The 12,500-nt window shown below is 52.6% G+C and overlaps 1 protein-coding gene across 5 annotated transcripts in view; it reads right to left on the bottom strand.

Annotated features, from left to right (window-relative positions):
• Positions 1–27: 27 nt before the first annotated feature.
• ACOT11 (acyl-CoA thioesterase 11) overlaps positions 28–12,500 on the bottom strand; it is a 46,042-nt gene continuing 33,569 nt past the window's right edge. For 4 of the 5 annotated variants that reach the window (XM_039887066.1, XM_039887084.1, XM_039887076.1 and 1 more), the window contains 12 exons: positions 12,132–12,230; positions 11,521–11,656; positions 9,434–9,590; positions 8,227–8,346; positions 6,647–6,791; positions 5,202–5,257; positions 4,313–4,379; positions 3,951–4,034; positions 3,148–3,281; positions 1,885–2,016; positions 1,091–1,217; positions 28–272 (listed from right to left, as the gene is read on the bottom strand). In XM_039887066.1, the coding sequence (XP_039743000.1) occupies positions 117–272; positions 1,091–1,217; positions 1,885–2,016; positions 3,148–3,281; positions 3,951–4,034; positions 4,313–4,379; positions 5,202–5,257; positions 6,647–6,791; positions 8,227–8,346; positions 9,434–9,590; positions 11,521–11,656; positions 12,132–12,230 (1,413 nt within the window). In that variant the 3' untranslated portion in view covers positions 28–116. Of the gene's footprint in view, positions 273–1,090; positions 1,218–1,884; positions 2,017–3,147; positions 3,282–3,906; positions 4,035–4,312; positions 4,380–5,201; positions 5,258–6,646; positions 6,792–8,226; positions 8,347–9,433; positions 9,591–11,520; positions 11,657–12,131; positions 12,231–12,500 lie in introns of those variants that run through there. The other variant, XR_005658220.1, reaches the window with a different exon arrangement.

Here is a 12,500-nt window from a genome sequence, read left to right as displayed (position 1 = left end):
GATTCAAGGCTTCCCATGGGGGAGGCAGGAAGAAATAAATGCCTCCGCCTTTCTCAATATACCGCATGTGTGTCCTTGGCAGGATGGAGTGGGAGCGACGTAGTCACTGAGGCTGCCTAAAGGGTCTGGAGGCTGGGGGCCAGATCATTCCGGTTGTCCAAAAGGAACTCCTCACAGGCCTTGAAGGTGTTATAGAACTCAGAGGAGAGGCCGGCCACATTGGTGGTCAGGTAGTTGAGAAAGCCCGAGGTGGCCTGATTGTAGTAGGATACCTGCAGGACAGGAAGTCACACTCAGGGAAGCTGGGCTGGGGAGGAGGTAAGTGCCAAGTGGACATGAAGCAGTGGGAAGTCGGCCTTGCTTGCCTGCTGGGAGGGCAGCAGCCTGGGGTCTTAGAAAGCTACACGATTGGCAGGCAATACCTCCTTTAGCCAGTTTCCCGACCCCTCCCTTTGGATGCTGACAATCTTAGCTTCCTCTGTCAGAACACACTGAACTGTCATCGTGTTTCTCCCCTGCCAGCCAGGAGACCCTGGAGGACAAAGACTGGGTCTCCAGAGCCCAGCACAGAAACCTGTTTGAACAAAGGTGTTTTAGGGCCTTAGAGACAAATTCGAACAAAGCCCAGGGATCATCCTGAAAAGCTCGTCAGTTGAGTGTATTATCTGGGTAAGTCCAGGGCCCTAGCAGCAGCTGTGAGCCAAAAGGAGCTGCACAGCCTCATCCTCACTCGCTCTCAGCTTGCCTTCCCCACATAGTGTGATGGGCCCTGGGAACTATATAAAGCCTTCTTAGACAAGAAAGGGTATATAAGTAAATGAGATGAATTTGAGATCAGAACCCAGGCCTTCTGCCCTCAGTGTCCAAAGCTTTTTCCAAGACCCGGCAGTGGCCTTGGACTTATCTCTGCATAGGATCTTAAGGCTCACTTTCAGCCTGAGACTCAGGTTCCCCAAAGCTGGAAGGAGAGCTGGCTGGTAGGGTTGGGGGCCTGGGGATGGAACTGTTAGCCAAGCAACACTGAGCTCTGTAAATGCACGTGGATTTGGGCTGGATCCAGATGGGAGGTGGAAAGGGCACACGACCTCACCTTGGTCAACTGGTCTCCCTCACGCCAGAAGCAGAAGCCTGAGCAGAGAGTTTCCCCACGCCTATACTCTGGCATCTCACCATGAGTGGGCAGTGTAACCGACCTCAGTGCAATGACATAGGGGTCCCTGGAGTGGAAGAACGGCAGGAAGGGGCACAGAAGGAGAAAGTGAGTGACTTTCTTGCCCAGCCCAGGCTCCAGAACACCCCCCAGCACTGACCCAGGTTTGGAGACGCCCTTGGCACTGGCATCAGAGTCTAAGGCACATAAAATCTTAAAGGCCCAACTCCTGGCTCTGGGTCAGGCTGGAGAGAGGAGGCCCCTGTGTGTTAGCAGCATTGAATTTGCCAGAAACCAGCATAACTTCACTGGGGATTTTCTGGAAAATCTTCCACGGCAGATGCTAGGGAAGAAGCAGTGGGCTTTAGAATTTCCATGCTTCATCTTTCTGTGCCTGTCTCTAGCAAAAGTGAGGCCGTCTGTCCTAGCTTCCTGACTGGCACAGCTGGCAGACCTGCCACCCAATATGGGGCTTTTAGAGGATGGAGGCCAAGGAGGTGCCATATAAGAAATGGCCTTGCCACTCCAGGGACAGATCACGCTGCTTTAGAGCATAAGTGATCAGTGGGGAGGTGAGTTCCTTTGTCCCCCATTTTACCCGTAGTATAACCACAGCAGCCCAGAAAAGCCAAGTGGTGCCTGGGGTCCCACAGCCAAAAACTAGAGCACTGACTCAGCTGATGTCCACCCTGGGGAGCCCTGCCCACCTTCCACCCCAGCAGTCAAGCACCTACCCATTGTCACAAGGCTTCCGCCGGGAGGCCAGGATCACAAAGTCCTGGGGCTTGGCATCGCCGCAGAGGGCAGAGGTGATGACGTGGTAGATGGCATCATCCTCATCCACCTGCTGCACTAGCTCCACACTCCTGTTGGGAGGCCCAGAGCTCAGAGCCCAAGGGTGTCATGCTGGCTCCTTGTGTGAGAGCCATGTCTGGCTCAGCCTTCCATGCCTCAGCCTACCTGAACAGATACCTAGGGAACAGTTCAGCCCCTACACTGCTCAGCAGGAACCACAGGAGAGCAGGAAGGCCCAGCCAAGGTGTGCGCGTGCGCGTGCGCGTGCGCACACACGCGCACACATACACACACAGGAGCACAGAAATATGTACACAGGCAAATGCAGACAGACACACTTGTGGGCATACTTCCATCACAGACGTGCTCAGACACTACCATGCATACAGACACATGTGTGTCTACATGTCTGTGCAGGTGCACATACCCCACACAGGTGTGATGATGCACTAGTTGTGCTGAATATGAATTTCCAAATGCACAGGTCCTCCTTATGGATAAACTCAGGAATATAGGCTTTTTGTAATAAGCCATTGGAGAACTGATCAAGTAGCATGTTGGTATAACAATAATTTCAAAGAGATTTTTTAAAATATCAATTCCAACTTAACATTCTCATATTAAACACTGAAATTTTGGCTGTTTTCCAAAGAACATATTTATCTTACTTTACTAAATGCAAGAAGATAGTCATATGAAGAATCAATAAATTTGGGGAACAAATGTGTTCATAAGAATAACATTTATATTCAGTCATTCACTGCATTCAAAAAGAACATATTCATGTACATATCTATAAGAACTGGCAAACTTGGTAAAGTTTGAACACAGATTGAAAATCACTGATCTATCCCTGAATGCAATTCCAGTCCATGACCCATCCCTCAAATACCCATTTTAAGAGGAGGAAAACTAAGGCCCGGAAAGGAAGTGACTTGCTCAAAGTCAACAGCTAGTTGGGCCAGAAATAGGACCAGGTCTTCAACTCCAAATCTGGGATCAGTCCCTTCCCTAAAGGCTCAGAATACCCCTGACCTTGACCCCCACCTATCATGTAACTACAGTCCCCCACCCCACCCCTGGCTAAAGATCGGCAGGGGCTGAGCATAATGAGGGATGGCTCAGCAGGAGGACACCTGAAGGCCCACCCTCCCCACCAGGCCTGAGAAGGGACCCTCCCAAACCTGTGCCCTGGCCCTCACCGGTAATGCTTATCCCACTCAGGCCTCCGACGCAGGTCTGAGAGCAGCAGAAAGGCCTGGGCTGTATCCACATGCACCAACATCTCCATGTGGAAGGACAGGTACTTGTCATCCTCCAGAGTGTACAGGCGGACCTATGTGGGAGAGAATAAGGGCGGCCTTATTCCTGTAGCCCCTACCCAGACTATGCTAGGTAGGGGGGTGGGCTGACTGGGATGCCGGAGGCCAGGGTTGGAAGCTCAGGGCTTCCACTGACTCACTGTGTCAGTATGAACAAGCAACGCAACCTCTCTGAGCCTCGGTCTCATCCCTATCAAAATGGCTGAGAGCATTCAGCACAAGTGGACAGGATGGTGTCTTAAGCAGTGATGGAGGCAACAATGAAATGGATCCTCAGAGCCAAGCACCCATCCAACCCCATAACGTCACGGGTGGGGAAGCGACCCCTCCCAGACAAGAGTGGCAGAGCTGGTCTTCCCTCAGCCCATGCTTGTTCACTGGCCTCCCATCCTGGCAGTGACTCACAGTAGAAGCAGTAGAAGGAGCAGAGAGAGAGGAAGGAAGCAGCTGGGCAGAGAGCAGTAGAGATGAGAGATGCGGGCAAGGAGGTGGAAAAGCAGGAGAGAATTCTCTGCTCTAGGCCCTGTGGGCTCTATGTTTCTATAACGGGGTCAGTTTCATGACCTTATCCGTTCCTTTTAAGAAATCCCCCTTTTGACATGAGTGGTTTGAGAGTTTCTGTTGCTTGCAGTCAGTCACCTCTGGTTGCTCGGAGGAGAAATGGTGGGTGGGTGATCAGCTACCTGGTTGATCTCTGAGGACAGCACCCAGTTGTCTTTGGCCACAAGCATCTTCAGGGAGGAGACGTTGTTGTAGCTCAGGTACACCTGGATAGGGCACACAGAGAAGCCTCACCTTCTCCGCTTCCACTGAGGCCACACTGGGGTTGGGGAGAGGAACTTAGATCATGAAGGAGGGTGGGTACTGGGCTTTGGGGAAGGAGGCCCAGGCCTGGCCAGACACGCCCAGTGACCCTGGACAAGCTGCTTCTCCTCTCTGGCCTGTCCCCTTCAGGCCTACCTCCAAACCCACTCCAACAACAGGGGAAGGTTGGGAGTGGCCCTGGTGGGCCCGAGGACTTTCCCCTCAGAGCAGAGTGTCTTACCTGATTGCTAGGGTCCCAGGGGACAGAGAGGGGCATCTCTGCCTGCTTACAAGACACAATATACTTCCTAGGAGAGAAGGAAGATGACAACCTTGGTCCCTTGGGAGCCCATCTCTTTGGACAGACTTTACTGCAGGCCCACTGTGTGCCAGGCCCTGCACTCAGCCCAGCAGATGGGAGACTGACTCCTGTCTGACCAGGAGACTAGATGGGTACACAGAACACAGCAGCAGGAACATACGAACTCAGTCAAAGGCAGGATGGGCCGGGAGGTTAAGGGTGCTGGGCAAAGACTCAGTGCTCCACACCCTTGCTGAGCTAAAGAGACTTCACGCTTATGCCTCAGTGTCCTCATCTATGAAATGGGATCAGTAGTCACAGCTGCCTAGTAGGGTCACCGTGAGGAGAACAGTGCTCAGCATATGGTAAATGCTATGTAAATCACACTTTTAATAATGGATAGTGGTGGTGATTCCCAGTGTGTTCACAGCTCTTTCAAGTTTGTAAAGTGCTTCCTTAGCAGTCATTCACACCTGGGTTTGCATCTTCTCCTCTCAGGGCCTTTCTTTCCTCATCTGCCAAACAGCCATCAGACTTAATGGAAGGAACACAAGATTTAAAATTGGCCAGATCCGGCCAGGTTCAAATTCTCACTCTGCCAATCATTCCTATCTGTGTGCCCATGGCCACCTAATCCCTTTGTCCTCAGTGCCCTCATCTGTACAATGGGACAGTAAGACCACTGTGGAATGAGGCTATATGGATGTAAAGGGCCCAACTGATGCCCAGCACAGGGGCAGCACCAAAGAAATGCAAGCCCCTGAGACCAAGAGAGCAGGTGGACAGCCTTGAACCCAGTGTCTCCTCCTACTGCCCAGCCCCAACTTGCCTGTCCAGGCGGATCTTCTTCCTGGCACTGGCCGCTCGGTACCGCCGCTCGCCATCCTGGGGAGAGAAGCAGGGACAGACTGTGGTGCAGACAGGACAACCAACTTGTCCCCCACTCCTATTCTATCACACACACACACACACACACACACACACACACACACAACCCCCGCAAGGGCCTAAGGAGACCCTGCAGCCCTAAAGTAGAGTTCAGGTCTCTGGGCCAGCCAGAGGCAGAGCAACCTGGACAGGAAAGTGTTAGGTCACTGAGCTCCAGCCCCAGCTTCCCCTCAGACTCTCTGAGGGACTCTGGGAACACCACCTGCCCTTACCGAGCCTCAGTTTCCTCCTCTTTAGAAGCGGATCCTAAGGGTACTTACAATGCTAATAAGAACCCACATTTATTAAGCGCTTGCTATATACCAGGCACTCTTTTAAGCGCTTTCCATGCAAAATTTCATCTAGGCCTCACGGCAACCCTCTAAGGTTGGGACTAGTACAATCCCCATTTTACAAAGGAGGAAACTGAGGCACTAAAAGTTTAAGTGGCTTCCCCAAGGTCGCAGGGGTGGGAGTGAAGCCAGGATCAGAACCCTGATGGCCTAACTCAGAGCCCATCCTCTTAACCACTACTTCTAATGTCTCCCTACTTGTGAGCATTAAATGGCAAAGGCATGAAGGGCCTTGGGGACTATACACCAGGCTCCCCACTCACCACTCATCACCCACTCTTGACTGCCCAACACCCAGCTCCAGAGCGAGGGGTTTTCACAGCCTGTGCTCGACCTCGTGAGGTGGCAGGCAGGGCAGGGACCTTCCCAGAGAGAGGGAACTGCCTCTCCAAGGTCACTCCCTAGCCCCTCAGAAGCAAGCCAAGGCCTGGCTCATGGGAGGCACAAGGAGCATCTTTTAAGGGACGGCCTTTGAACCCAGGCCCCGGCTCTCCTCCCCGTGCTCCTCGTTCTCCCGTCACCATTGTCATAACACTCACTGCCTTCTGAGCACCTGCAGGCCTTAGCCAGGCGCATTCAGTGACCCATAGACACGAGCAAAAGCCCTGTCAGGCAGGGCTGCAGATATGCCCACTTTACAGATGGGGACTGAGAGCTCACAGAGAGTACTTGCCAGAATGTGGCAGAGGTGGTTCCAACCCATATGTGACTCCAAAGCTAACTCTGCCAGCCCTTGAATGCCTGTTTCTACCCTATGAGCCAGGCTCACATATGTGGTCCAAACTCTGTCAGTCAGAACAAAGTGCTTACCTGGCATAAGGGGCATCCCTGGGTTGGGGGCGGGGTCATACCAGGACACTCAGTGTTGGCTGTGCCCCAGCAGAGGGACAGGGCTGGGCCCATCACTCCCGGGCCTGTCAGGGGCTGGCAGGCCCTCCCCTGGGGCAGAGAGGGAGGAGAGCTGGCAGTGGGGTAGGGTCCTGCCCCTACTCACCCCAGGCTGGGGCCGGATCCAGGGCAGCAACTGGGGCTGGTCATCTGCATCCAGGACCACAAAGGTCATGAAGGCGCTGTTGATGTGCCTTCGGCGGGTCTCGGCCTCCTGGCGGTAGGCCTCCACGCACACGCCCACCTCCATGCTGAGGGGAGGGAGGGCTGCTCTCATGTGGCACAGACCTTCCCGAGGCCATGCCCCCTCTCTAGCACGTGCATGCACATGCATGCACGCACGCCCCTGCAGTGCCCCCAGCAGTGGATCAGAGTCCCACTGGCAGGAAACTCAGAGCTGTTCCCTTTCCTTAGTGTTTACAGAGCACCTACTGCATGCCCAGCCCTATGCCAGTCCCTGGGGACACAGAAACAAATAAGCCTGTCTGGTCCATATCCTTGTGGGATAACAGCTGGGGGATGGGGCAACAAACATGTATAAAATATGTAATGATAACATGTTCTGAAAATGAAAATATGTTATGGAAGGATATAAGCAAGGAGGTGGAGGTGCAAAGCCTTATGAGAAAAAGTGTCCATTATACACACTTTCATCAGTGCTCCGACAGCTGTGATCCTGACAGCTCGGTGGTGGCTGTTTCTGTGTATCTGGCTGTCTTTATTAATTATAAAATAGCAGCCACCACCATCCCCCTCATTTAAGAAGGTCTATGATCCCAGAATGTGAACGTTACACGATGGAGACACCAAGACGTAGAAGAGGGCAATAACTTGCCCAAGGTCACACAACGGTCAGGAAGAGACTCTGAATCAGAAACAAGGCCTTGCAGCTCCTAGTTCAGGGTTTTTGCCCTGCACAGCAGCAGAGTGTGTGCTGGTCAGACTGTGAATAACAACAACAACAACAACAACAACAACAACAACAACAACGATAGCAGCAGTAATGGTTGACCTTCGCTGACCATTTTCTCCGGCATTCTACTAGTAACACTCCATCCATCGAATCCTTACAACTATAAGATGGTTGTGATAAGCCTCACTTTACAGGTGAAAGAGCTGAGGCTCAGAGGGATTAAGTAACTTGCCCGAAGTCACGCAGCTGATAAGAGGTGGGCCAGACTTAAACCCAGGCAGCCTGGCTCCAGATCCTTCTTTTTTTAACAACTACACCACAATTTTTGAAATCACCAGAAAGGATAGGTATTTAAAGTAACCTTTCTTGGGAGTCAGCATCAGGATTTGTTCCAAAGGTAAGGGCTCCCGGAACTAAGTGTTGTTTTAGGAAAAGGGTGGGAAAGGGTTTGATAATGACAGAGCTGGCAAGAGGTGGCCCTGTGATCTGAGCATCCACACTGTGGCAGGCCCAGAAGCAAGAGCTGGGAGAGACACACTTAACACATGATCCAAAATAGCAGGAAGCACAGAGCTGGGGGCGCCCAGAGGAGGGAACATCAGAGCTGACTCTTGGTGACTGTGAAGGGACCCGGCAGCAGGGCAGGGTTTAGACCTCCTTTGCAGGGCGAAGGGTTCCTGGCAGCTTTGCCATAGGGTCCCTTCTCTAGTCAGAAAGAGCCCTCAGCCCTGGGGCTGGAGGAAGGGGGCAGTCCCCCACATCCCATCCCTTACCTATGCTTGAAGGCGTTGTTCACAATGGCCTTGAGCACGAGGCGGTCCCCAACCTGGGATGGGCCACGGAAGTGGAACATCTCAATGGCCTTCAGCGTAGGGTGGGCACGACATAGCCGGCTGGAGGAGGCCAGGGTTGAGGGAAACGAGATAAATGCCCCTAGTGCTTCAGCCACTGTCTCGAGGCAGCCTCCTCCCCAGCCCGCATTTCCAGACCCAGCCAAAACCACACGCACCACCCTCTGGCACACCTACTCCCATCCAACCCGGTGACAGTTCTGCCCAGAGGAACAGAACTAAAGTCCCATTTCACAGCTTTGAATACTGAGGTTTATGTGCATGGCCAAAGAGCAGCTGAGTTTCAGGTGACAGGAGAAAGCCTAGCGCAGGGCTTGAGGTAAATCCCTTTCCCGTTTTCCCTCCAACCTTTATATCTTAGCACCCGCTGTTCCTACTACCTGGAAGCCCTGCCCTTACCCAAAGCTATTTGTTGTTCAAGGCCCAACTGAAGTGCTCTTCCTCCAGGAAGGCGTCCTTGACTATATGGGCTCTGATTCCTTTGTGACCTTATGGCACTCAGCCTGGGCTGTCCAAAAGGGCATTGCCTACACATTGTGTCCCACCCATTAAACACAGAGGAGGAGCCATTGCAGCCCAGCTCTGAAAGGTGAGGAAGAATTTGCCCAAGGAGGGTGTGGCTTGGGAAGAGGATTCCTGGCAGAGAGAACAGCAAGCACAAAGTCATAGTTATGAGAGCGTCAGTTAGTGAATATCAGTTATCATAATTATAAAAAATGCCCCGATATTCAGGGTAGAACGAGCCCAGACAGGGAGAAGGGAAAGGTCAGAAAGGCTTTGTGGAAGATGGAAAGGGGAAGGGCAAATGACTTGATTTGCAGAGAGTGTAAGAAAAAGGAAGAGAGCCAACAGGGCCAGGTCAAGGGGAGGCCCTGGTGCCAGACCCAGGGGCTTGGCATTTCCCAGACAGGAGCTGGGAGCCCTGGAGGGCTTTCTAAGCTGAGGAAAGAATGGAAAATCATGCTCTCTGGTTCTCTGAGTCTAAATGTCCCAGGTTACCTTACCAGAACAGCCAAGCTTCTGAAGCCTGGAATACCAACACCAAGCCTGGGTTTCTCCCCAGAGGGAGCTGGCTAACGGAAGGAGGAGAGCAAAGAGGGGAAACTGAGGCAGCACACTCTCCCCTCACCTGGCTGCAATGGTGGCCACATTCTCCATCCAGGCCATGATCTGGCCCCCAAAGGTATTGCCCTGGTGATTGGCGTGGGGAGGCAGGACCAATTTCACACTCTCCACACGAGTCTTCTCGGCTGGCACCATGCGGCTGCAGTCTCTGCTTTCCAGATCTGACCAGGGAGGGGCAAAGGAAGGGAAAGGGGAGGTGAGAAGGTTCCCAAGGGCAGACACTTTCATGGGCAGCCTGGGACCCACCACCACCACTCCACCCCACCCATATTCTTTTATTTACTCAGTACCAAGTGTGCTGGACCTGGATGAAGAATGGAAGGAAACTGGATGAGAGAGATGAGACTGGCAAGGAGCAAGGGACAACAGCTTTGAGACAAGACACACGTGGGTCTGAACCTCTGCTCCACCCCACACAGGCCGTATGCCCTTGTACGAGTCAAGTAACCTCTCTGAACCTCAGTTTCCTCATCTGTAAAGGGCAGACGTCAAAACCGACTCACTAGGACCGTAAAGATGAAATGTGATCGCAGTTCTAGATTGCTGGTGCCAAACTCAGTAAGCACACTCTCAAAAAGGATAGTTCTTCCCTCCCCTTGCTCTGACATGCCCCGTCCCTCAGGGCATTGGCATGAGGACATCCTCAGAGGAGAGGCCAGGAGGTGGGCAGGGCCTGGGGGTCAGGAAAGCAGATACTAACATGCCCCACCCAACCCAAGGAGGTGCCAAGCATCTCTCATCTCCCAGGGAGAAAGACCTCGCCAGAGAAGACACATCAAAAGGCAACATTTTGCTTGGCTTGCAGACTGCTCAGAGATGCCACAGGCAGAAAGGAGGGGCTGTTAGGGGCCTGAGCCAAGGTCTGGAGGAAGGATGGCAGGAAAGTCACAGGAGCAACCAGGCCTTGGCTTAGCAGGAGCTGAGAGCAAGTAAGGGACAGCACCAGATGAGGCTGAGCAATCATCCATCCCCTAGATGCCAGGCTAGGGCACCTGAACTGACTTTGAGCAGAAGGACTGTCAGGACAGAAGGGATTTAGGAGGGCTGCAGTGAGATGGGCGGCTCCAGGGGCCTCGACAGTGATAGGAAGAGCTGGGCCTGCCCAGCCACAGCCCCAAGGTCCAGCGTCAATAGGACACACAGAATTTGGAGAACAGCCCACCACTTTTACTGGAGTTAGCTAGTTCCACCTGCTCCCTCTCCACTCTGGGCAGCTGAACTAGCTCTGATTTGTCTTAAAATTTCCTCCTTTAGGTTTCAAAGAAGACTTTACATCCTAACTTTCTAGGGATCAGTGAGCAAATCCAAGGTCACCCCTCTGGGCCCTTGCCCAGCCTGTGCCCTGTCAGCAATACCTTTCTTCATCCTCCACCTGTCAAAATCCTACCAGTCCACAGTAGATCCGAGTGTGCTGGTATAGAACAATCTCTAAGATGCACTTTTAAGGGGAAAGAAGCAAGATACAGAACAGTATGTAGTGTATGTTCCCTTTTAAGCAAAAGAGAGGGGCTAAATAATACACACTGCTAAAAATATGCAAGGACTACTTTCAAAGATGTCCAAAAATGAGGCACAATAGGTGCTTCTGAAGGTGGGGCTAGGAGTCTTGCTTTCTACTTCCTCTCTATGTCCATGCCTGTACCTATATCTACAACTAAACCTACACCTATCTCTATCTATCATCTATCTATCTATCTATCTATCTATCTATCTATCTATCTATCATTTATTTATCTATCTTATCTTCTGCCTACTTATCTATATGCTTTTTAAAAATCCTAGTGTCTTCAAGGCCAAATTCAATACTACCTTCCCAAATACCTTGAATCCCAGAGACCTAAACGCATTTTGTAGCTGTCAAAGCATTTTCCGTGTGTCCTAATTTCATCCTCAAGGCTTCTGGGAGCTGGGCGGGAGGCCCAAACACTCCCCTTTCCCTGAAAGAGACCTTGAGGCAAGAGGGCTAGCCAGGCCTGAGGCCTCCAGTGGATGGACATCCCAAGGGGACTTCCTTCCTCCTGCTCAGAGGGGGCCCAGGGCAGAGGGAGACATGCAGGGTGCCAGCCACCCTGCTCATGCCCAGCCACTCACCATCCTGAACGGCACAGTTGGCCAAGAGGTCCTTGATGGTGTCTGCGTAGACAAGCCGCATGCGCCGGCGCTCCGCTGCCACACTGTGCTCAGTCTTCTCCTCCTCCGTCCTCGGTATGGTCTGCTTCAGCTTCACCTGTGAACAGGGTAGAGCGCGGGGTGTCCCTGAGATAGCACCAAGGCCTATGCCCCCAGCAGCCATCTCGTGCCTGGGGCTGCTGGATACTTATAAGCCTTTATCTTTCTTTGTCCCTCTCTTCCTGTCTCCATGTTGACTGACACACCATGTTCATCCTCCAAATGTCCCCAGTCCCCCTTCTTGGCAAAAGCAGAGGATAGGCAGAGGGGTCACTGCAGTACCTGAAAAGGAATGCTGAGACCCAAAGAATCCTGGGTGAGAGGCACAGGGAGAGGTGGGAAAAAAGAGAGAGGGAGGGTGCCTGGCGTCAGATCCCAGAAGTGGGTGGGCCTTACTCTGGGAGATGTGGATTCCCTGCCACTCTCCTACCTTCACCCCTCCGCCAACCCGCAGCCTAACTGCCTTGGTCCAAGCCTGCCAAGACAGGCCCAGGTGGCCTAGCAGCACCAAACAGCCAGGTGTAGACACTTACCTTGGAAAACTCCCGGTGGGCTACAAAGGTGGCCAAGGCCTTGCACACGCTCCACTGCTTCTCAGAGCACAGATCCTCAGAGGCCACCTGGATGCCCACCTGGAGAGGAAGAGCAGGTAGAGGAGTGAGGAGGGAAGAAAAAGAGCTCACCAACCTGAGGTCCCACGGCCCAATGAGACAGGAAGTCCCACCTTAGGCCTGGCCTCTGCTATTTCTGTATCATCCACCAAGTCTGGGAGGCTAGAGATCTAGAATATGTTCTGATTCTGGCCCTAGCTCCCTGGGAAAGTTTGGGCAAGTCACTTCCCTTCTCTGGGCCTCAGTTTCCTCATTTGTAAAATGGAGATGAACATACCTATCCTAGCATAG

Source organism: Pteropus medius, unplaced genomic scaffold, assembly GCF_902729225.1.
Source record: "Pteropus medius unplaced genomic scaffold, Ma_sr-lr_union100, whole genome shotgun sequence".
Lineage (NCBI taxonomy): Eukaryota > Metazoa > Chordata > Mammalia > Chiroptera > Pteropodidae > Pteropus > Pteropus medius.
The sequence above is the reverse complement of the archived record's forward strand: the minus strand, read 5'-3'. Positions and strand labels throughout refer to the sequence as shown.